This window comes from Centruroides vittatus, unplaced genomic scaffold, assembly GCF_030686945.1.
Source record: "Centruroides vittatus isolate TY-2023 unplaced genomic scaffold, ASM3068694v2 scaffold_1478, whole genome shotgun sequence".
In the NCBI taxonomy this organism is placed as follows: Eukaryota; Metazoa; Arthropoda; class Arachnida; order Scorpiones; family Buthidae; genus Centruroides; species Centruroides vittatus.
The window spans coordinates 88,290-111,088 of NW_027122680.1; the positions used below are offsets into that span (position 1 = coordinate 88,290).

At 33.5% G+C, this 22,799-nt stretch overlaps 2 protein-coding genes across 2 annotated transcripts; one reads left to right on the forward strand and one right to left on the reverse strand.

Annotated features, from left to right (window-relative positions):
• The first annotated feature begins 581 nt into the window (after nt 1-581).
• Nucleotides 582-9,081, forward strand: l(2)37Cd (general transcription factor IIIC subunit l(2)37Cd). Its single transcript, XM_067284803.1, has 8 exons — nt 582-710; nt 2,055-2,268; nt 4,243-4,494; nt 4,567-4,700; nt 6,605-6,812; nt 8,076-8,233; nt 8,307-8,523; nt 8,592-9,081. The coding sequence occupies exons 1-8, from the start codon at nt 597-599 to the stop codon at nt 8,705-8,707; spliced, it is 1,413 nt and encodes a 470-aa protein (XP_067140904.1). The 5' UTR covers nt 582-596; the 3' UTR covers nt 8,708-9,081.
• LOC136987131 (U3 small nucleolar ribonucleoprotein protein IMP3) lies at nt 9,069-22,690 on the reverse strand. The gene is made up of 6 exons (XM_067284804.1): nt 22,367-22,690; nt 15,217-15,324; nt 9,642-9,716; nt 9,484-9,563; nt 9,276-9,400; nt 9,069-9,159 (listed from the first exon to the last, which is right to left on the reverse strand). The coding sequence occupies exons 1-6, from the start codon at nt 22,498-22,500 to the stop codon at nt 9,136-9,138; spliced, it is 546 nt and encodes a 181-aa protein (XP_067140905.1). The 5' UTR covers nt 22,501-22,690; the 3' UTR covers nt 9,069-9,135.
• Nucleotides 22,691-22,799: the final 109 nt, after the last annotated feature.

Consider the following 22,799-nt stretch of genomic DNA (forward strand, 5'->3'; position numbering starts at 1 on the left):
ACGACCATTATATATGTGTATATATCGCTGCGTTAGGGTTTCTCGTTTCCCGGTCTTTTTGCTTGTCCTGGGATAGAATTAATTATTTTTAAAATAAAGAAAATATCTTGAAATCAAATGATATAATTATTTTTCTCATTTTTTAAAGTCATTTAATACTTCGGCAGTTCGTTTGTCTTTAATTAATCAGGTTTATGAAGAAAAACTTCATACTTGCAGACTTCGTACTCGTTTGTATCCTTGCCAAATTTGCATAACCTGGCGTTACGCAGTTATTGAAGCTACTGGGCATAGTTTAAAAAATTTTCGGGATTTCCCGGGTTAAAAAAACAACCGGGATTCCATATATTGTAATTACGTCATCTTTCTTACCGCTACTCGATTGGCTCTGGTACAGTACATGTTCGTATTTTAAATAAATGTTTCCCTCAAATTTAGTTAAATTTATATTATTATTATTAATCATAAAACGCGTATAATTAACATAATAATTAATAAAATTTTGGGTAATTAATAGAGAATATTTTTTAAAAATATTCTTATGTCGGGATGGCAACACTTTACTTTTACTGATAGTTGACATTTGTTAGTGGAACATGTGCGACGTGACTTTTCATCGTAAAAAATTAGTGTGTGTAGAATATCCAGGCGTAGTTCAAAATGTGAACAAAATGATTCAAACTTTAAATGGCCAGGAACATATTAATCAAGTAAGTTCATTAAATCACGTTTGCAGAATCTCTGTTGTACAGTAAACCTTTAAGCGTTCACTACCGTCACTTCGACGCCATATTTGAAATGGTGAGCACGACTATTTACCACGTGCCACCCGCATTAAGAGAATATATATTATATTACCATATTATATTTAAAATAGTCGATAAAAATCGCTGTAAAAATAAAAATTCAATATATTATGTTAGCAGACGTGCAGAAATGTTGGCGAAATCGTGGTCCTTTGCAATCGCGCTTCTTCAAACATGGCGTCGAAGCGATGGTATGGTGGTACTGAAAATACATCTTATATTCGCCATTCTTAAAGTAACACTCAAATGTAGAATTATTTTTGAAATATAAACTTATATTTCTTCGTGTTAAAATGTGAGATAATGTATTAATATAAGGTAATATGCTGCTATATATACACATATATAATGTTTATGGTCATGCAAAAATGTTCATAAAAAAAAGGAAATATACCTAAAAAATGGCATTGATATAATTTAATAAAGGTATCCGTGCCAATAATACACAATTCTTTCAATAACTGTCTTTATAATCCACCGGCAAGTGGCACCGAAATGGCAGAGTTCCTTTACATTTACCATTCTCCACTCTGGAAGACCTCGACTGTGTGTGCACATTTTCAGTTTGGCAATGTAAATCTGAATTTAAAGGATGTTTGGCTTCGACGTTTGATGCTAAAGACGTGCTGTGTCGAGTTAGTCAACGGCCGGAGTTTGAATATAAAGTGGACGGTGTTATCCACTCTGGTGACCGCTAACCACCTCAAAACTCCACGTTGCCGTCCACTCTAAACCAACCACGAGTGTTGTAATTTATCTTTGTTCCTTTTTAAACAAGTACAGTACGTATTACTTATTAAAATGTATGTATATATGTGTAAAAGAACCAATTAGAAAAGTACTGTATACAGCTTTGTTATCAAAATATAATTTATACACAAGAATATTTTGGGAGCTAGAAGGTAACTCATTCAAATACATTATAATGTGTATTCCGTTTACACCAATTTTTGCAGTTATATGTTATAGATATGTTTTTAGGAAAGCATTATGCAGAAATTTGGGAACTGCCTCATACTTTATACTAGTATGAAGAATCTATGTTCAAATTCCATCTGGGATCTGCTTTTCCTGGGTTGTATAGCTCAGAGTTTGTTTTTTTACTTTCATCTATGAACGCCTCTGAGTTAAGACATAATCAAAGCTGTTGTTATAACTGAGAGTATATTGGTTTCTCACATTAACAAATAATGTTACTTTGCAATAAGCGAGCACGTGTAAATAATCACTCGAAATTATCTTTTACAGGTGTATTCCGAGCCGTCGAGGCGACTGGAACTGTGTTACAGGCCTCGAGATATTCATTGTAAGTGTGCGCACGGAGATCGTTTTAATACGACCAGCCTGCTTATGAAGGTAAAGAGAGTTCGCAAAAAACGAGCGCAACTAGACGCGGAAGGCGACGACGACGAGTTTAATTTAGAAATAGTTGGAATTATAGACACTACTTATAAATTTCGAGGTAAGAATTAATGTTTATATGTTTAATAGTGTGTAATTTAGATATTACACAATTTATTGAAATAAAATGAATCATATCTGCAAGATAAATGCATCTTAACTCTTAGGCAGTAATGTGAAGTTTATTGTACCAGGGTCACTGTGTTTGTGTAATTTATGTTGAATATTTTTTCAAATAATGGTAAAGTGTTAATTGACATAAATGTCAGTTTAATAAAACATAAAACATTAACCATTTATACAAAAACTAAATGAAATTTAAGATGTAGTTATAAATAAGAAATTATTTTTCCTGTATCTTTTGACAAGAATTGCATAATTTTTTCACAAAAAAGTGTTCATTACAAACATTTTTTTGTAAATAAATTCGATCCCACATGTTTTTAGTTTTGTTTCAAATGTTACGCGATAACGAGGCCAGAAATGCCAAAAGTTCAATTCTGTTATTTTCTATTTCAGAGTACACTTCATTTGTTGGATACACTCGTCAAGGAAGATGTTCCTTATTAGTAAATTTTACAATAAAATCTGCGGTTGAGTTATCAATAAAAAGGGAGAATGCTACATTTACTGATGAAATTATAACATTGTGAACACTGATTTTGATTGTTATGTGAATGTGTTCTCTTAGTATGGCTTGTTGTCAAAATGTAGTCTTTACCCACTAATAACTCTGGTTCATCAGATGTTTCCTTTATTTCAGATTCTGAAATCACAGGACAGGCTATTGATCCAATGGATTTGTGATCAGATTCGAACGTAAAGCCAAACAACCACTGGATTACATCGGGCTACTTTTCCACGATTATATTTAATTAATTACTAAATAATTTGTCGCTAGGGGAGACGTTTGTTCTGGATGCATTGCCAGTTATGCTACCCAAGCCTTCAGTTCGATCTCCTCTTCCAGACATATTTAAATATGATATAACCATCCTCGGTTATGTGCGCTTCTGCGGGTTTGAGTCCTGCTCCGGACCAATTGTTTTTTCCAGAATATTGTAAATTATTTAATAAAAATTGATTTAATTATAATTATTAAATTTAATAAGAGATGGCACCTAATGCCTCCCTGTAGCGACAAAGTATTTAATTAATTAGTAAATAGTTGTGAATGAGTCCAGTGGACTCACCAAATCCATTTAAGGGTTAAATAAACTGAAATATTAAGTTTGGTATAATTTACTAACATTATTTTTAAAATGGTAATTTGGAGAGCGAGTAACAGTTAGAAAATGCCGATTTTTTATATTTACGGCGATATTTACCGTATTGTCCATCCGGGTTATAAACATTGATAGACCCTACAATTAATATTTTATTCTCATGTTTTTGTTTTCTGTAAATTGTATCTCTGTGATTTCATCACCACCTTAGTCGTTAGCTAATTGATTTATCAAGTAACAATGCGTAATGATTTATAGAAACTGTATCTATCAGCAGAAGGAATGATAAATTATATTATCCGATGCACGTACATATGTACTGGAAAGAAATGATTATTCGGTTATTGCCGTAACAATTTTTTGTGCAACTTATGTCCATTCGTTTATCGCTGTGGACAGATATGCAACACTTAATGACGATTAGAGCAACAGTCTTTTTACAGTTACTAATTATAATTAGATATTCTGAAATAATTTTATAGAAATTAATTACTATTATGCTTGCTGCCATCGTAAAAACAGTTGGCTTGTAGCACTTCCAAACTTTTAATTAAAAGTTTAAAAATAGTTACTTAAATAAATCAATTTAAACTTTTAAAGTATGCTGGCAACGGTCGGCATCAATGATTCCGTCAGTCGTTTATTCTGATTTTGACAATCAACAGATAGTCGACCGAACCTGCAGCCGACGTTCTTTATCGTCTTAAATTGAGGAATTCGGAAATTCTCGCTTCTGTTTTACATACAGTCTTACGACATACTTAGCTCTAACATTTGAATTCATACTAATTCATACTATTTTTGTTTAGGAATGATGGATTTTCAGTATTTACCGATGGTTAATACTCCAAAAGAAGGTTATAAATCTATTATTCCCACAATTATTCCAAGAGGACTGCAATTTCCATCGTGGTACAAAGAATCTTCTCCGCTGTTTATCATGCCGGTCATGTTCAGTAGATTAGATATGCCTAGTAACTATAATTTTCGAAGAGATAGTGTCGCACAAGACGTATCTAAAGCACAAAAAACGAAGACTCCACCAAATATCATTGGCAAAAGCAAGTATATTATTTTTTATTATTACATAATTGTTGACAAATTTCAATCTAATTGTTTTTTGACGTCTTTAGCACGGCAGACCAGATTCGGATACACGACATTTCTGAATTTCGAGGACGAAGTGCCGACCGAACCCATGAAAAATGCCAAAGAGCACATGAAAATGAAATGCGGAGACAGTTTGCTGCCAGAAAAAGTTCAGAAGGTAGGAAAGATGTTCATTTAATTACTTTAAAATTTTCAGTCGTGTTCAGTGTTGAACAGATACATGATTATCATCTACACAAATGCACATTCAACAAAATAGAAAATAATTAAGTTTAGAACAAAATTTTTGTATTTTAAATCTAAATAAAAGAAGGAAATTAGTAAGGGCATTTCAAAATTACAAGATTTCCATAAGGAATTAACAGAAAACATGGGGATTCTTCATCCTTCTTCTTTTTTACACCTCAGGAACAGTCTTATGGCAGAGTTGACCTTTTATTGTAGTATCTTAATATGTAAAACGTAAAATAAATTTTCCTTTGCCGAGGCTAAAATTGTAATAATGTATATATTATATTGCGGAAGTTTTTTAAAGAATTTCTTGTATTTTTTATATGTAATTATCGTTCTGGTTATGCACTAGTTTCGTTGATGTCAATAAGGACAATTTCCAGATACCGATTGTTCAAATATCCTTACAGGAATATTTTTAGGCATTTTACTACTAATAAAACTTTGTGGAATGCATATTAAATTATTAATATGCATTCCACAAAGTTTTAATTGGGCTGCAATTTGAAAAAATTTTAGACCTATAAATTTCCAATGTCGTCCATCCATCCGTCTTTCCTTAATCTTGAGAACTGAGTTAGATACACAAAATCCGAGAGCAGATACGGAAACCTAGAGGGCGGGAGGCCCTATTAACTATATAAGAATTTCTGACGCAAACCAGAAGTTGTGTTATTTCAACTCAAAAATTTTCCCCCGAAAGGTGTTAGATGACAGGAATGACTATTGTTAAAGGAAAAGTATGATGTACAGGGGCAAGCCACTAATTTGAGATGGCGACCATTTATTTTAAATACGATTAAAGATTGCAGCCCAGCATTGTGATGATGTCACGATAAATGATAATTCTAAAAAGAACAATTAAAGTAATATTCTTTAATTTCTGGAAGTTTTTTAATTATATTAAAATATAAACAGAAAAATCAGCATTTGTTTGTATTATAATTTAATTCTGATTCTTTTGTTTTAAGAAAATTAAAATACAATAAAATTCCCTATCTGTAAAAAGAGGACAATACAAAAATATCTAGTTTCTTTCCTTCCATTTGTACTTTTTGCACTGTGAGAACAATCCTAGTTTGACTGCACTTTAAAACCTTGTTGTCTATGGAAAGACAGTACAAAATATGTCTTCTGTTGAGTGTCCAAAAAGTTACTGTGATGCGAGAAATTTGTAATGACATTAAAGTTACAACTTTGTATGGCATTGTATTTGAGATTTGTGTCCCACATTTCCATTTTGCAGTAAATGCCATTACTGCTTGCTCGCAGATGTTCTGGTTATGCAATCGGTAAAGAAGTCTTGCAAAAATCTCCGTCAAAGCTCGGTGGCATACGGGAATCTGGCCTGTTAGGTCTCTGGACTTCACCAGACGCCCCAAAACCCGGGGAGTGGACATTTCCAGCATTTGGTGTAAGAGAAACTGCATTATCATATGTAAACGTCTACTTAAACCTTTTCCATTGCACAGTAACTTTTTGGACAGTCTGTATTAGTCTGAGGATTGTTTACAATTAACCAAAACATTTCATTTTTCTTAATCAAATTGAAGACAAATCTGCCCAAGAGGGACCACCATTTATTTTGCGTTCCAAACTGAAAACACACACATTCATGGCAACAGGCCTTCCTTTTTAGGCTTCATGTCGCCAGAGGTAAAAAAAGTCCTTTAAAAGAACACAAACATCCAGTTAAAACTAAAAGGAGTCGGTGACACACAGACGTCTTACTCTTCATTTCATTTTTCAATATGTTTAGACGAAAGTAAGTAAAATTCACAAGAATTTTATTTACTTTCATCTAAGTCTTTTGTAATTTGCTACTTTCAGCTGTTTGAGGAACGCCCCATATGGTCGAAAAATGCTCTGACCGCACAACTGGACTGCGATCCTCTGAGTCTGAAGGCAATTTTACCCGTGTTAGCATATTATTACGTCACCGGACCTTGGAGAAGCCTCTGGGTGAGATTTGGTTACGACCCAAAGAAGAATCCCGAATCAAAAATATATCAACAAATCGATTTCAGAGTCAGAAGTAGTAAGTACTTTTATCAAGAATAGTTTATTTGATTAATGTTATACTGTAAATATAAAAAGAAACTCTCAATTTGCATAGTGACAGGTATTCATGATATTTTTGGATTAGTGCACAGATAAATATAAGTGTAACTAGTTTCAACAGACTCCCAGATTCTTAAAGAATATATTCCTACACAACTTTTAAACTAAAAATACTTATTTTATCTTACTTTATAAAAATCAGACTTGAAATAAATCACTGTTTCTCACTGTTGTGTTGTTGGGACAATGCAATTTTTATGACACCAAACTGTAGCAGATTACATCTTTTAATTAATGTTTAAGAACTTAATTTGTGCCACGGATAACTTAAGCTTTCAAAGTGCAGTGGCCAGAGAAAGAAGTTATCATACGACTTGGTAATATTTTTACTTTTTTCAAGTTTTAATTCACAAGCTCCCCTCTGCTAAAACAAAGTAGTACATCATTTTCAATATAAATGTATTATATAAAAAATTGTACGGAATTTAATGTTCAATACTCCAGAGTAATATTTAACAAGTGATCTATCTCGTTTGTCGGAAAGAACTGCGAATGCCATAATGACTGCCAGCGATATCTCGAAATTGTTGGGAAACAATCTAGCTTGGGCAACAGTCATAAAAGAATTACTCTCTGTAGCTTGAGCAGCATGTTTGATTTTCAGACCTATCCTGACAAGAAATGAAATTAAAGTAGGAGGGAAGAAGAGAAAAAAAAAGCAAATTAAACAGCCAGAACTGAAGAACAAAAACTAAAGTTATTCTGATCCAAAGACTGAAAAGTGCACGTGCGCGCACACGCAACACAATAAGACACGTCCTGTATCCTGGAGGAAGTTTTGCAAATGATCATTGTTTGATCACTTACTTTAGTGTCTTGAAAGTAGACATGTAAACAGATAAAACTATCCACTGTGAAACAGTATATAAGATTTCTCAAGATTCCATATATCTATCATTGATTGGAATAATCCTATTATAATCAGTGAAATAACATAAAACAATAGATAAGATTTCTTAATTATTAAAGAATATAACTTGTGATTCGGATGCAATTTCTTTTTTTTGTAACCTACAGAAGGCTTATATTTGAATTTTGAAACACCCAATTTAATTCATAGATGGCAGCACATACAGGATGTAGTGTGGAAAGTTAATATATGAGCAATTTAAAAATTAGTGTTAAACTAAACAAACAGACAACATGAAAAGGAAAGCTGAAACTTTATTTATTTAAACAGCACCAGGAAAAGAAGTGATAGTAGAAAGTAAGCGTGGAAACTCTTCCTACACTCTACCCAACAAGATAAATCTGTCGCAAGCAAGAATTGCGAAACTGCAGAGAGAGGAGCTGGCCTCTAAACCCGGTACTTCGGAAGGCACAGAAAAGGAAAACAAGGTCTGTCGTCTTTGTATTCTCTCTAGGGAAATATCTGCTGCCACTAAATTACAAATTTTTATTTCGAACGTAGAGCTACACTTTTGGACCGGATCGTCTTCCGCACTACCGACAGAATTTCTATCAGCTGTGCGACATCGACATTCCAGAAGTCCAGGATGTCATTCACAGTAACGACAACTATGAAATGAACTGCATGGAAAAAGGCGGCTGGCTGAAGCCTGGAGCTCTGGAACGTTGTCGTGAAATCATGGTTCATCACATGAATGAAACAATAGAGAAATTAAAAGGTGCGTATGATTTTTCCTGCTGTTTTCCATTATATTGTATTGAATTACCTGATTTATTTTTAATATAGAGAAACAAGAAGGCGAAAAGATAATAGAACCGTCGGCAGTGCAGCCTAATGATTCCGATAATTCTTATTTAGTTGACTTGGAAGACGAATCCTTAGATTACGAAGAAATGGAGTGAATTTTTCGGTGGCAGTTGGCAAAGACAAAAATTCAATTTGTACATATATCAGCTGTATTATAAACACGTAAGGAATCCGTAATAGTACCTATTACAAGAAACCCGAAACTCTGAATAAACTTGTTTGTAAGTGGAATTACTCTTTTGAACTGCATCAATTCAAGTCGTCGTCGGATTAAATGGAGAAGTCAGACAAGTCAAATGTTTGCCTACCATATACAATGCTTAAAAAGAAAGCATTCTACTTTAAAGGTCATGGCCAGTGACAAATGACTATTCTAATGGAACCTGAGGCATTCTTTCTCTTGTAAGAGTTGAAATGAAATTGTATCAATTATATACTCACAAATATGCTATTAAATGAAAGTTCTGAATGTTTGAAGTTTTATTTTAATACATTAATATTTACAAACATCATTGGAAGAAGTTCACATCAGATCAAAGTCGTCTCTCTGCAAGATAGAATAAATAAAGTAAGTAATTCGATTCCTCGACTTCCTCCGTACTTAAGAAATCTTTTTTACATTTTTTAGAATGACCTCGAAGTTTGTAATTTTCTTCGACTTACCATATCATTATATTGCAGTACGTGTTTCCTTATTGCCGAGCCGTTCACCCAGGTTACAAAATCTTCCATGTTTCTGGTGACGAGAAATGCCGGATCGGTTATCATTTCCGTACCCACGCGAACATCTGTCGACCGTTAAGGAATTTTATGTCGGAAAATTTAATACGACTTTATTTTAAAAACAGATTACGGGATATACGAAGGATACGTCCTTGTTCGACAAATTGTGTGGCGAGCCGTAGCGTCTCTGCCATCTGACTCTTCACCATTAACACGGGTAGCCGTCTCCTGAAAGTCAAAGTTAGATAGCACAATCTGCACCTTACGATTCAAAAAAATGCACGAATATCAAAGTTTAGGACCCACCTGCAGAAGGACGACGCCGACACTTTATCGCATAACTCCAGACTGCGTTTCGTAGGTATAAGTCCTATATTGTATCTAAAAGGGAGGAAGGTAGCAGTTTAAAAACAAGTTCATTGAGTATGAAAATATTGACAAAAATCACTAATTTTTTTGTTTCGTTTAGTAATGCTTGATGCAATTAAATTGTAAATATAAAAAGCTAACGTACAACCGGAGAGAAAAAGTCTTAAATGCGGACTTGGTTGTTTTTCACGGATCGGTAACGAACTGGAGACAAGATAATTCGGCATATGCACTGGTAATTTTATATATAAGAAAAAAAGAGCGTTTTTTTTTTATTCGGTCTTAGCTAAGTGAAAGGTTTAATTTGCTCTGCTTCAACCAAAATTTTGAATGCGGAATACCGTGACGTTCATACGTAGTTAAATCTCTGTTACGATTGCATAAATAATTAATCGGCGACTTAAAATTCTTGTCACGGATCTATCGAGATTACAGACTCGTCCTTCGTTCGGACCCGAATGCTCCGCGGGACGTCCCGAACCCTCGTTATTCCGCAAATTTAAAACGACGTTTGCAGTTAAATAAACCATGCAGTCGTAAATCTCGTCGCTCGACTTTCGGACTACCGCGGCGCATCTAGAATATCTCGGGCACCTCGGAAATCTCCGGCCGGATCGGAATTTAAGCTTTCTCCGTATCTTCGACACCCAGGCGGAGATCCGGACCGCATAGTAATGCTTCGCTTTCGGACGGAAACTAGTTTGGGGTGCCATCATTCAACTCCTATCAGATGACTCTTAGGTGTTTAGTATGTCCGTCCAACAGGTTTGTTGATACCGTCTATCAACAAACCAGTCCATCCGAGAGGCAATATATAACTTATAAAGTGCTCCGGCGAGAGATTAAGGATATTCTCTTATATATATAAAATGCCACTCATTTGAATACAATGCACGGGTTTTACAAGATTTAGGGAAAAAATTTCTACCCCGGCGGGTCCGTCGTGAAAGGGTTTTGTAAAGACGAAAGAGTCCCTGACCTCTGAACTCCCGAGCTGTCATAATGAACACGTGTGAAAAGTTTTGTGGGACAAGGCTGGGCTAACAAAAATCGTGATGGGTGTCGTGTCACTCTGTCCGATCCGGTTTCTTGCAAAGAACCCACTAAAAATGCAAACTCGGCTGTTTTGCGCTGATACTTAATTAAGATTAGATAAACGCATAATCCAAAAATCATGCCACGAATTCTTCTAACTCGCTAGTTTCTAGTGTTCCATAAGTAATTTAATAAACGGAATTTGCGTGTTTTTTACCGCTGGATTTCCCTCCTCTCGACGATGTGACGTTACGAAGTTTGTTTTTGCAACGTTTTCTCCCCCCCTCTTCCGAGCAACTGCACGTTGACGCGTCACTACCCACGCAAATAAAGAGGAAAACATTTCAATAATTCAGTTTGCTCGCCTCCTCCCCTTCTCGAAACTAAATAATGGAGTTAATTTCGCTCCTAGGCGTTTGTTTAACGAATTTTCCGTGAAGGAAATTTCAATTTCCGCCATTTTCTTCGCTGTTAAAAGCGAAAGTTTGAGCCTCTCCCCGCCGCGGAGAGCCTTTGCAGAAAAACACGCAGTTTAATTATTATTATTATTACTATTTTAATGTCGGACGTGTGAGCGATCGAGATTTCATCCAGATTTTATGAAAATAATGCAAAAATTACCCGCGCAACCGGTTGGGCGATACGCAAAATGCCGGGATGCAACAGTTACCTCAATTGCAATTAGGCGCAATAAACTTTCTGCAACGAGAATTTAAAAGCCTATTCTGCAGTAAAACAATAATTAAAAAAAAGGTTGCATTTTGAAAATTTCGCCATAAAAATAAAATTTTTATTGCCGTTTCCCTAAAAATTCGACTCCCGGTGACTAATGAAATTATAAAAACTTGAAGCAATAAATTTTAATGGTGCCCTTTTAAAAAAAAAACCTCGAAGCTGACTGCTTTTTTTAGAAAAATTACACTAATCTTTGTCGAAAATACATTTTTCTAGCAACAGATGGTGCCATTTTGCGCCCATTTTCTGCACGTGGAAGGGGAAAAAACTTTTTTTTTTAAGGCGCGCAACGGCACCAAAAAAAGGCACGAAACTGCAAAACAACGTGCAAAAAATATCCTTGCAACCAATTTCGGAAGTCGAAACCTTTAAAATAATCAAAAATTTCGGAGCAACAAACCTTCTAAACCTAAAAAAAAAACATAAATAAATAAAATTCCGTCTGGACGAGTTCGTCCAGATTTTTGGCGTCAGAATTATAAATCCAAAGCAACGAGCACCCTTATAAGCATGTCTAATGGTGCAAAAATACGGCAGACGTCCCCTTATCGATATTTGCATCGCTAAAAATTTAATTGCAAAATTATCTGAACGGTAATTAACTCGTAAAAAAATATATATATAGATAGATAGAGGAGGCTCCTCTCGGCGACAGTATCCGATTACTCGAAGCACCAACAGCAGCAGCAGCAGCAACACCAAAAAAAAGGGGTGGCAAAGTGCAAGATTTTGCAGACGAAGCAAACATTCAACGACCTCGAATATAAGTCGGACGTATCAGAGAGGGGAGAGTTTAATATACATTTTTCTGCAGAAACTCTGCCCACGTCCCGAGGAGGAAGATTCTCCTGGTGGGTGGATCGTTATGCCAGATAAGATCCTGTTATTACCTTAGGAGGGGAGAAAGGGCAGACGTGAAGATATTTCTAGAACTTTGCCCCTCCTGTTTTGCAAAATAACCAGTGAAATACGGTTTTTGAAATGATGTATGTAGAATCTACATTCTCTCACGAATGCTGTCGCTCGCTCTCCCACAGTTGGAAAGATGAATTTCATGCAAGAGGGGGGGAGCCCAAGTATTAGTAGTAGTTGTATGGGGGATCGTATGCGTTTCTGCCTGTCTACTTCGATCGTATTAATAACTACTATTAAACGCATCCTTTGTTTGATCGGGTCTGAAAAATCCCTTCTGGTAATTAAGTTCTATCCTTCATTGTCAGGAGCCAAACAAAGACCATTTTCTGGGACACATCTACATCATTAAAGCTGGAGGGGATAACAGTTAACTCTTTCTCCTCCTCTTTTTTTTTAATTTAATGGTATCTTGTCAGACAGACGGACAGTAGTTGAAGAATCAGAAGCTGGGGTAAGAGGTCAAAAGTACAGAGTCTCGTGTGACGGAGCAAAAAGTGCCAAGAGTAAAAAAGAGTTGGAGTAATGCGATACGGGAGGGGGGGATTCGACAGCTGTCTGCGACGTTGTCGTCATTAATATAGAAAATTCGAAAACCTTTCTGTCTTCGCCACAATTTGTAAAAGGGTTGCGTTAAATGCGGGATTAAAAACGCTCACTCCGACCTATAACCTTTGCTCCGGGAGATGCGATTACTCTCACCTTGAGTCGTGGACATGGAAGAATTTCCAGACCATCTGGTGCTTTCATCATCACCGTATTTTAATTAAAGATGGGATTACCCTCGATCTTCTCGGTTTACTTTTTTGCGCCCGCGATGATGGTGGCACCCTTTGTAATGTTCTAAGCGATTCTGGCTTAACGGGCGGTTTGAACGATGATCGTTCTCGCAAAAAGAAAAAACACGAAAAATGGCACCGGATCGTCTTAAATTAGAATAAACAAACGGCGGAGAGAAATATTTTTAAAAGAGAAGTTGATAGATTGGCTAAATACCGGGTTACGGTTCACCGTATCTTTAAGTTGAGTTATGAATCTTGGCACTCGATAGATATTTACCCATTCGAATGCCCTCGGAGATGGTTTCTGTCACGTCTGTTAACTCCGTTTCGCCCTTTAATGTCGGATATTATTCAAGAAGGGACGGTTTTCTTAATGATTATTCGCAGAATCATGAGCATAAAGTGGTGCGCGATGGTCCGGAGATAACAATCATTAGGAGGAAGGGATTGAGAGAATTACAAGTCTCTACTTTCGCAGACGTGATTGCCTGCGTAAAGTGACTTATGATTCTAACTAAACCGGGAATACACCCGAAGCAGTTAGAGGGGTTAATGTTTGTTGATTAGTGGTTTGCTGGACCTTAAAGTATAAGGCCATTTTTGTACTGATGGCCGCTTAAGAGTATCGAATTTTCGCACATTCTCCGGAATTGTTTAACCACCCCCTTTGTTTAATCGTAGTCGATTGCCCTTGATTCCGATATTTAATTAAAGATTCGCAAATTGAAAAGAAGAAGAAGCAGAAACTAGTTTTATTCTTCTCCCACTGACAGCCGCAGGGTCAAAGGTCGCGCTTTTTTCCCAGTCTGGTAACACCAGGAGGGATTCTGAGAAACTGATTTGCATCCCTAACACATGCTTATTAATTTAAACACAAAGTACTTTGGGAACCTCCGACCTCCCCGGGCCTATGAGAAGCGACTTTGTTTTAAATTAATACCACATAAATCGTCGCCAGTTAATTATTCGTGGAGGGGGTTTAAGGGCACGTTTACAAATTGACCTTAAGATGAGCGAGGGCGATAAGAAATTCGATGATTTAATTCGAAATAAATCTTTGCGGCCGTATTTTGCTTTTATAATCCTATTTATATATTTAAATTCTCGGAATCAATTTAATAAAAGGTGGAGATCCGGCAGTTAATTATTCCCAGGAAAGATTAAGGGCGCATTTACAAATTGAAGAACTTGAAAGATCCTCCTCCTTCCAGAGTTTCTAGTGTTGAAGGTTTTCTCAACTGAAAATAGTCTTTAGCTTCGCATCCACTTCAAAGTATTTTCATCTGTTAATCAATCTTCTTTCATATTTTCTAATACTTTATCCTTCTGTGTTCTTTCTAACCTTCCTCTCTCTCTTCCTCTTTAGGAGTTTCCTCGATAATAAAGATTTCTTCGGTAGAAAATCTTCTCTGGCTTCCCTCTTTGGGATTCTCTGTTCTCCGTATCTGTCTCCTCCTCCCGAGACGTCACGTTTCGGGTCTTTTTTAATTTCTCCTGCATTTTCTGACTTTTTTAACTTTAAATATATCTTTTTAGACTTATCGTGCATTTTATGAGTTACAAAATGAGTGAATTTTATATACTTAAACCCTCAAAACTGTTTGAAATCGCGGTACGAAACATTCAAGTTGATTATTGGAGGAGAGGAAAGGGTAATGGTTATAAATTGCCTTTAAGACACACGCAGACAGTAAGAAATTTGATGATTTAATTCTAAATATGTTTTATAGTCCAGAAAATAAGTCAATTTTATGCATTTAAATTCTGAAAATTTGTGTTACTCTATTGGTATTGAATAAAAATTATTCATAGAATCCAAACCTAGTTGGACTTTTATACTTAATAACAACTAAATTCTTTTTATTTGACTTGTATATGGATTACGATTACTTATTAAATCTATATTTTGCATGTCTTGATAATTATATAGGTCGACAAAAGCCGTTTTATTGCTTCGAGACTTTGTTTATATCATTTTAAAATTAAGCCGCCGTCACGAATTTTTAATATTTATACATTTAAAAGTGACGGAATTAAATTATACTTGCAGTTTTTCTAGGAGAAGGGCCGTCGACTCCGCTCGATACGGATCCTTCGAATCCAGTTCTTTTATGTTCCTGGACAATTCTCGAATTTCCCTGGACAGTTTATTGTACCTTTAAATAAAAATCATTACTTAGAGAACCAATAATAGGTTACATTTACTTAATAATAGTATAAATAAAAATATCTAGAATAATAAACCACACGCAAACATGAAATGCATGAAAAAATTAAAGGTATAACAGAGGTGTGGCTTTGCATCATCTGGTTTGAAGGAAATAGGAAGTTATGGACAGACAAATGGACCAAGCCTCTTATGAATTGCGCTCACACTCCACTTCCTAGTTTGCTTTTTCTTTGAATGAGTTCGGCATAAATTATCATGCAAAAATCTAAATATCACGATGGGAAGGGGCACGATCTCTACGAGTTCTTTTGTTTTCTGGCACACTCCAATTGCAAGATTAATTTATGCAACAACGCATTAAATTGACTAGTTTTAACTCTAATTTGAATAACTTTACTTATATTTAGCACGACGACAGCATTCGATCAATTTACATTACTTGCAACTTGACTTGTATAATGTAACATTTAGGGGAAGGATCTACTTAACATGCAATAAATTTGTACTTGGCGTAATCAAGTCATGTATAATCGCTAATTGAAATGTATATATTTATGTCAATGTACAGATTTAAGTACATCTTTTGTGATAAGAGCTTCGTAATTAATTGCTGTTAAGTTTATCTCCTAGCAACATCACTTTCGCCAGTTGTTTGAAGTCCTCCCGTAATTTATGGTAAATTTCTCTTAATTTATAGAATTAATGTATAAAAAATCTCATTTTTAATGCTGAAATTACTTTAATTTACTAAACTATTGCTTAAAAAATATCTAAAACGGAGCTAGGGAACTACTGATTCGGCATTTCTGCCAATCATTAGGTAAGTATACATACACTGTATAAGAAAATGCAATTAAAAATATATGCGCTTTACATTTTACTAATTTTAATGAATATCAAAGCTGAATTTAGCTTTGATATTCATTAAAATCATTCATTCATTCTGATTCTACATCAAGTACAAGCAAAAAAATGTAATTGTCAACTCTATATGTTTGCACTTCTCCAGTAATAATTGCCATAGTTATATGAATATTTAGATCATGTTTAATAGAGGATTCAATGTATCTTTGACAATCTACATTTTGCTTGTTTGAATAATAAAAATATTCATATTCTTTTTCACATTCGACTTCTCTTTCTTTTAAACAAATTAATTGAAGAATGCGGAGTCCTGTTTCGCTCTTGCTACATTTTCAAAGAAAACTTCGCGAAACCGGTCTCTATATTTTAAGAATTAAAAAGAAAAAGTTATACGGACCTGTTCTATCGCGACAATTTGAAACATTTCTCGGCACGAGAGCCGATTCGATCGACGTGCGACGTCGACGATCGAGTTTTATCGGAGGTAAAGGTCGACAGATCTCAAAAACGCGGTTTAAAAAATTTCCCGACGGTAGTTTAATTTTTTTTTCGAACGAGTGATAAATTTAATTAGTTAATTTATAATTTATTCGGCATTCGTTACTATTATTACAAACTGTAAAAATCGAGCTATTCCCATTCTTACAACTAGTTATACGAGTTTGAAGTTTAACGACCAAGATATACAAATTTAATTTTAAAAAAATTAAATAATAAATAAAATGGAATTCTGTCTGGCAATTTGGACTTTGCACAATCTGCGAATGGTATATATTTGAGAGTTAATTCGATTCACCAACTTAAATGATGAAGATGCGACCTTCTTCCACGAGTCGGAGAGAATGGGATGGTCTGAAACGATTTAAAACTAGCATCAAGTAGGTTAATGTTTCGCAAGAGAAAAAAAAACAATAGGTTTATAAATTACTTCATTATTTCGTATATATATTTCCCTAGTAATTATTCTAGATAAAACTTTTTTATACAGGGAAACTTTTAATATACAAGTATAACAAGACTATATGTGAATAGTATAATAAATCTCCTTTTTTTTTAATAGTTATTTTACAAGATATTTACAAAATCTAGTCCCCCCTTCCTTTTTTTTCTTAAAGAAGACAAACAAACTCCTGTGTGAAAGTGTATTATGTCAATGTAAAGGAAGATTGCGAAAATAGGTTAAATTGCCACATTCGAGTTTTTAATTTTGAAGGATGGGAATCGTATATGCAACGACGAGAAATTGTCTCGGCATTTGTCGCTTCTCGACTTCATCCGTCGGCATTAAAAATACGTGGAGGCAGACTTCGACTTTTTTTAAAAAATAAAATTGAGTAAATGGTCCGACTCGTCGTAAATACACAAAGATGCCACCTATTTTACTGAAGTCGACGCATAGCAACTTCCGAGTACTAATTGAGTCCAATTTCAGGGAAATTTATTACTAAAAAACAGTCCTTAAAACAATGATTTTGTGTTCAAAGAACTGTTTTTTAATAGCAAGTTCCTCTGAAAATAGATTTCTGTATTCTTAAGATTGTTTATTTATCTGTAAGTTCCTCAAAATTACACTTAATCAGCCTGTAAGTATTTGAGAAGATACCTGATGTCAACTTTCTTTAGCAGGTTTCTTTGCAGATTCAATTTTAAAACAATAAAAAGAAGAATTGCTATTAAAAATTCACTTAAATTTGATACTATTTAAAAAAAAAAAAAAAAGGCCTTATTTGAACTTTGCTTCAATAATTAGAGAAAAATCTGAAAGATCAAATTGCATTTCTTTTATCTTACAGCACAAACAATAGGCTCATTGAAAAGCGATGCTTGGTGGAAAAACAGTGTCGATCCGTTGTTACATTTTCTTATTACTTTTTTAATCTTAAAAGAAGTGAATAAAAATTGCTCTTTTCTTGGAAACCAGTTACTGAATAACTCGTTTGTTCATTATAAACAGAAGGAATTGTTTTAATCTGCAGATTTATTGCTTTTCGCATTAATAAAGCCAATTTTGTCAAGTTCAAAGAACAATTTTCGGACTTATCAAACTTTGCACTGTGAAGAAACAATAAAAATAAGAAAATATAATAATTTCTCTTTGTTAATCTTCCATTATAATGAACAATGATTCTAATATGCAATAAGACTTTTTAATATCTTTGTTTAGATTCCGTACGTATGTACAGTATAAAATTCATTCTGCAGAAGAAATGCAGTTTAATTATAAGTTTTTAATACTTTATGTATAAAAATGTTTTAATTTTTACAATGTATAAACTTAGATAACCCATTCGAACAATACTTTAATCATTAAGTCACTTCATAAACTGGATATTTAATAATTAAAAATAAAAAAGAAAATTAAAAAGAAATTGGTAATGTTCTGAATAATAAAATTTGCACTTGTGCTGCATATTCGGTTTATTATGTACGTGCCAGGTTGTGATATGGGGAGATTAATTAACAACTTGTCACCTGTCATTCCACTATTTTTTTTTTTTACTGGTGAATGACCAGACTTACAGATACAAGAGGACTTCAAATCATATTTATTGCGTTTTCTTGAATATTTGCTTGCAATGTATACAATAATCTTGATCGTCTCAAGGTCACATAAGTGTCGTCTTTGTCCCATTTCATGTTTAAATGCTTACGCAATGAATTAAAAATGAATCAGTCTTCAAACGGTTAGCTACCACAAACCGAAAACCACTCAAAACAACACTTTTAAGCAAAAATACTATCTGTAAAGGGCGAGAATAGTGACGAAATAGAGTTAAGTAAAGGGAGAATCCTCTGTCAACAACAGGCTTGCTGTTTAGAAATGTATTTTAAAAGTGAAGATAACAGGGAAAAAAAACCTCTAGTGAGGGTTGTTTCAAGGTTATCCAACTGACGTCATCGTCCCATTTCATGCTAAAACGTTTAAACGACGAATTAAAAGTGAATTTTTCTCTTTGAAAGTTCGACTAATAACTAAAAGCTAAGCAGAACAGCACTTTTATGCAGAAATATTCTCTATATTTATAATTTGAGAGCAAATGTAGTGACGAAACAGAGCAGTATGGTTATCTAAAGGGGAAAATTTTCGTTCACAATTGGCTTGTTGTTTAGAAGTGAATTTTAAATGAGAAGATAACAGAAGGGGCCTTTAGTATTTCATAGAAAAGTGTAGTGGATAATACTGAGAGTTAGGATAGTGCGCGATAGAAAAATTTTCAATGAATAACCATAATATAAGATTAAGTTATTGAGAAAGAGATAAAAAAAACACAATGTCAAAATTGAAGCAAGAAACGGACCAAATGAAAAAAGAATTAAACAAAATCATTTAAATTAAAATTAGATTTATATCTTCTCACTTTTTTCTACTCTATATTTTAATTAGTACTTAAATAATTACACATCTTTATCAGACAATTACGTAAAATAAGCCAATTTACTTTAATATGTTCATATGAATTGGAAACTATACGCTGTATCTAATGATAAAGGATGACAGATGAGTACTTGTTTCGCTCATTGTATTCAGTGATGTTCCTCTACCCGAGGCAACGTTTGAACTATGTTGTGAATTTCTCAATTCCTCTGGGATTTTCCTAAGTGATCATAAAGCATTCATTCACTGTCACAACTTAAAAATATTTTTAAAAAACTGCTGTTATTATATTAACAATTATTAATTATAATAAAGAACGAAAATGTACCATAAAAAAAAAGGAATTAAGCTAAATAAATATACATACGAACTGATAAAAAGATTTAAAGTTGTTAAATTTAATAAATTATATTTAAAAGAAGTAGAAAACAATAGTATATATATCAAATAAAGATAGGAAGTCATATATTTTACTTCAATTCTGATGCATATGATGCATAACTTATCATTTATCATGGAGTCTAAATTTATAAATGACATCAACTTATAAACTGTGGACCATGAACTAACTCTGGAAAAGTCTATCAATATACGTCTTAACGTATAGACTTAAGTGTTAAGACTATTCTTAACAGCTATGCTTATTAAACTTGACAAAAAAATGACTTTAAAATAAAAATAAATACAGTATAATAATTCATATCACAAGACCTCAATTAGTAAGATTAGGTAACTAAAGTATTTCTAAATTAATCGAGTGACATTCTCCAAAAAACGACAGGCAGCAGGCGCCTTGGTCTGCTTTGAGCAGCATCTGAACACGAAGAAGAAAGAGAAATATGGGTTAAAATGTAAAACTAAATGAAAAATTCTTTAATAAAGTTTTACTAATCATACATAATTGAAGTTGGACATAGCAATAGATTAATTATTATTCTAGGCACTTATATATCAAGCTGCATATTATATGGCAGACAAAATTATTATTTAAAACAGTAAAATTATAATTCTATATAATGTTATATATACTATATCAAAAATTAAAATAAACCGGTCAAAGGCACTTCAGTTGTTTATTTTAATTTTTAATTTCGCTCCGGTGTTTATCCTTTATACTATATCAAACTTCGGCTTAAAGAACAATTATTACTCAAGAAAGGATATTGTTTTTCTTCTGTTCCTGTAGTTATGAATAATTTTTTAGAATAATAAAACAGTAAAATAGAATTAATTTTATGTATAGTTTGACTACTTTCTTCATCCATCATCAAAAGCTACATCACTTGATGCCAGCCCTATTGTGGGCGTAAAGTGATGAGAGTTGGAGCCCGATAAATCCAAGTCGATTCGTCTACGAAAATTTCCGAGAAAATCCAGACTCGAAGCAGGTTACAGAATAGCAAGCTTGTACCTTTACCATATCAGCCGTTCGGCCGTCTGATAACAGATGAAAAAACTGTTCTACATAACTGTTTTGTAATGTTTATTCTAAAATTCAATTGAAAGAACTGTTTAAATTTATTCAAATAGTTTAGTTATATTGTCAATTAAAACACAAAAATATCTATTCTGCTATTCTGTGAATAAAATAAAGAATAGAATGGACGAATATAAAAAAAAAATGATTTTGTTTACAAATGCAAATGGTTTATGGCCTTTTCATTTGCGTGTAATTTCTTATTCATTTGAGACAGATGATGATTCAGATCAAGGTAAACAAGGTGACAAATAATAATAAACAAAACAAATGACAAAAGCTACAAACATAAATTAATAATGGCACTATTTAAAGTTGTTTACACTTAATTTATAATACACTAGTACAACACAATAAAATTTTATAAAGCAGAATGTATGTTAAGAAATGATGTAATTTATCTTCCGACAAAATGACTATTTCATAGGCAAAATAACATTGGTATACAGCACTATGCTGATGAGCTGCCGAACTAACCTGTTATTTTGAAATTTTTTGTTATAGATATATAATTTTTATATGTAAAAATTAGAATGTCAAATAAGGAATATTCATAAAAAGTTACTTATGTATATTCTTGATTTTATGTTTATGTTAACAAACAGTAAAATTTTACCTATGTGCACCGTCACGGCGTCAGTCGCGACTGTTTGTGCTCCGGACAGACTCCGCTGGCGGGCCACAGATTATTTAACGTCACTAGTTATTGATATGTGTGTTCAAGAATACCCCAAATCAATAACTTGCGATGTTAAACAATCGGCAGCCTGCTGGAAGCTCCCCTCCGAGAGGAGTCCGTCGAGAGCACGGTCACAACCATCGCCACGATAGCGCACATAGGTAAAATTCTACCTAAACAAACTTAACGATGGCTTTCTGAAAAAAGAAAATGAGCTAATGTGCACATTATTAACAATTGATATTAATTTGAATTTGATTTATTTACTGAATGCTCAAAAACACTATTATATTTGTGCATTAAGTTAGTCATTTACAGAGACTGTGGGAAATGTATGCCAGCTGTAATTTGTTGAAAAGAAAAACACCAATATGCTTTTTTGTAACAGACGTCACTCAAAGTATGTTTTTTTTTGTATCTCCATTCATCTAGGGCTTATATGCTAGAACATGTAATGAAGTTTGAATGTTTCTGTTGATGAGACGAGAAACAAACCATTACCTCAGGATAATTTTTTATACCTTATTAACTGTAAAAGTTCATAATCTATTTTGAAGAATTCGATTAATTAGCATCGTGTATAGCTTTATACTATATAATATAGAAATAAAGTATTATAAACAGAAGCTTACTTTGTGTAGTCGTCTCTCTTCTGTATATGATATTTTCTCATAATTTTCACTTCGTGTAGATTGTTATCAACTTCCCACGATAAGAAGTCAACCTTCTTCAATAGTTTTTTCTCGTGATATTTTAATTTACGCATTATTTTCACACAAAAAAACAACGAAACAATACTGAAACTTAGGCCTAACTAAACACGTGTCTAATTGATGAACGGTAATGCCCTCTAGCGGTGGAGAATTCCGTAATGGAGGGTTGATTTTTTTTTCTTAATTATTATTAATATTATTATTTTTAAATTATAATAAATTAAATTAATTCATAATCAGAATTAAATAAAATATGTATAATAATAATAATTTGAAATATTTTTAAAAATTAATATTATATAGTTAAAAATGTATCAATAATCGAGTTTTAAAATTCAATTTTAGTCGAAAT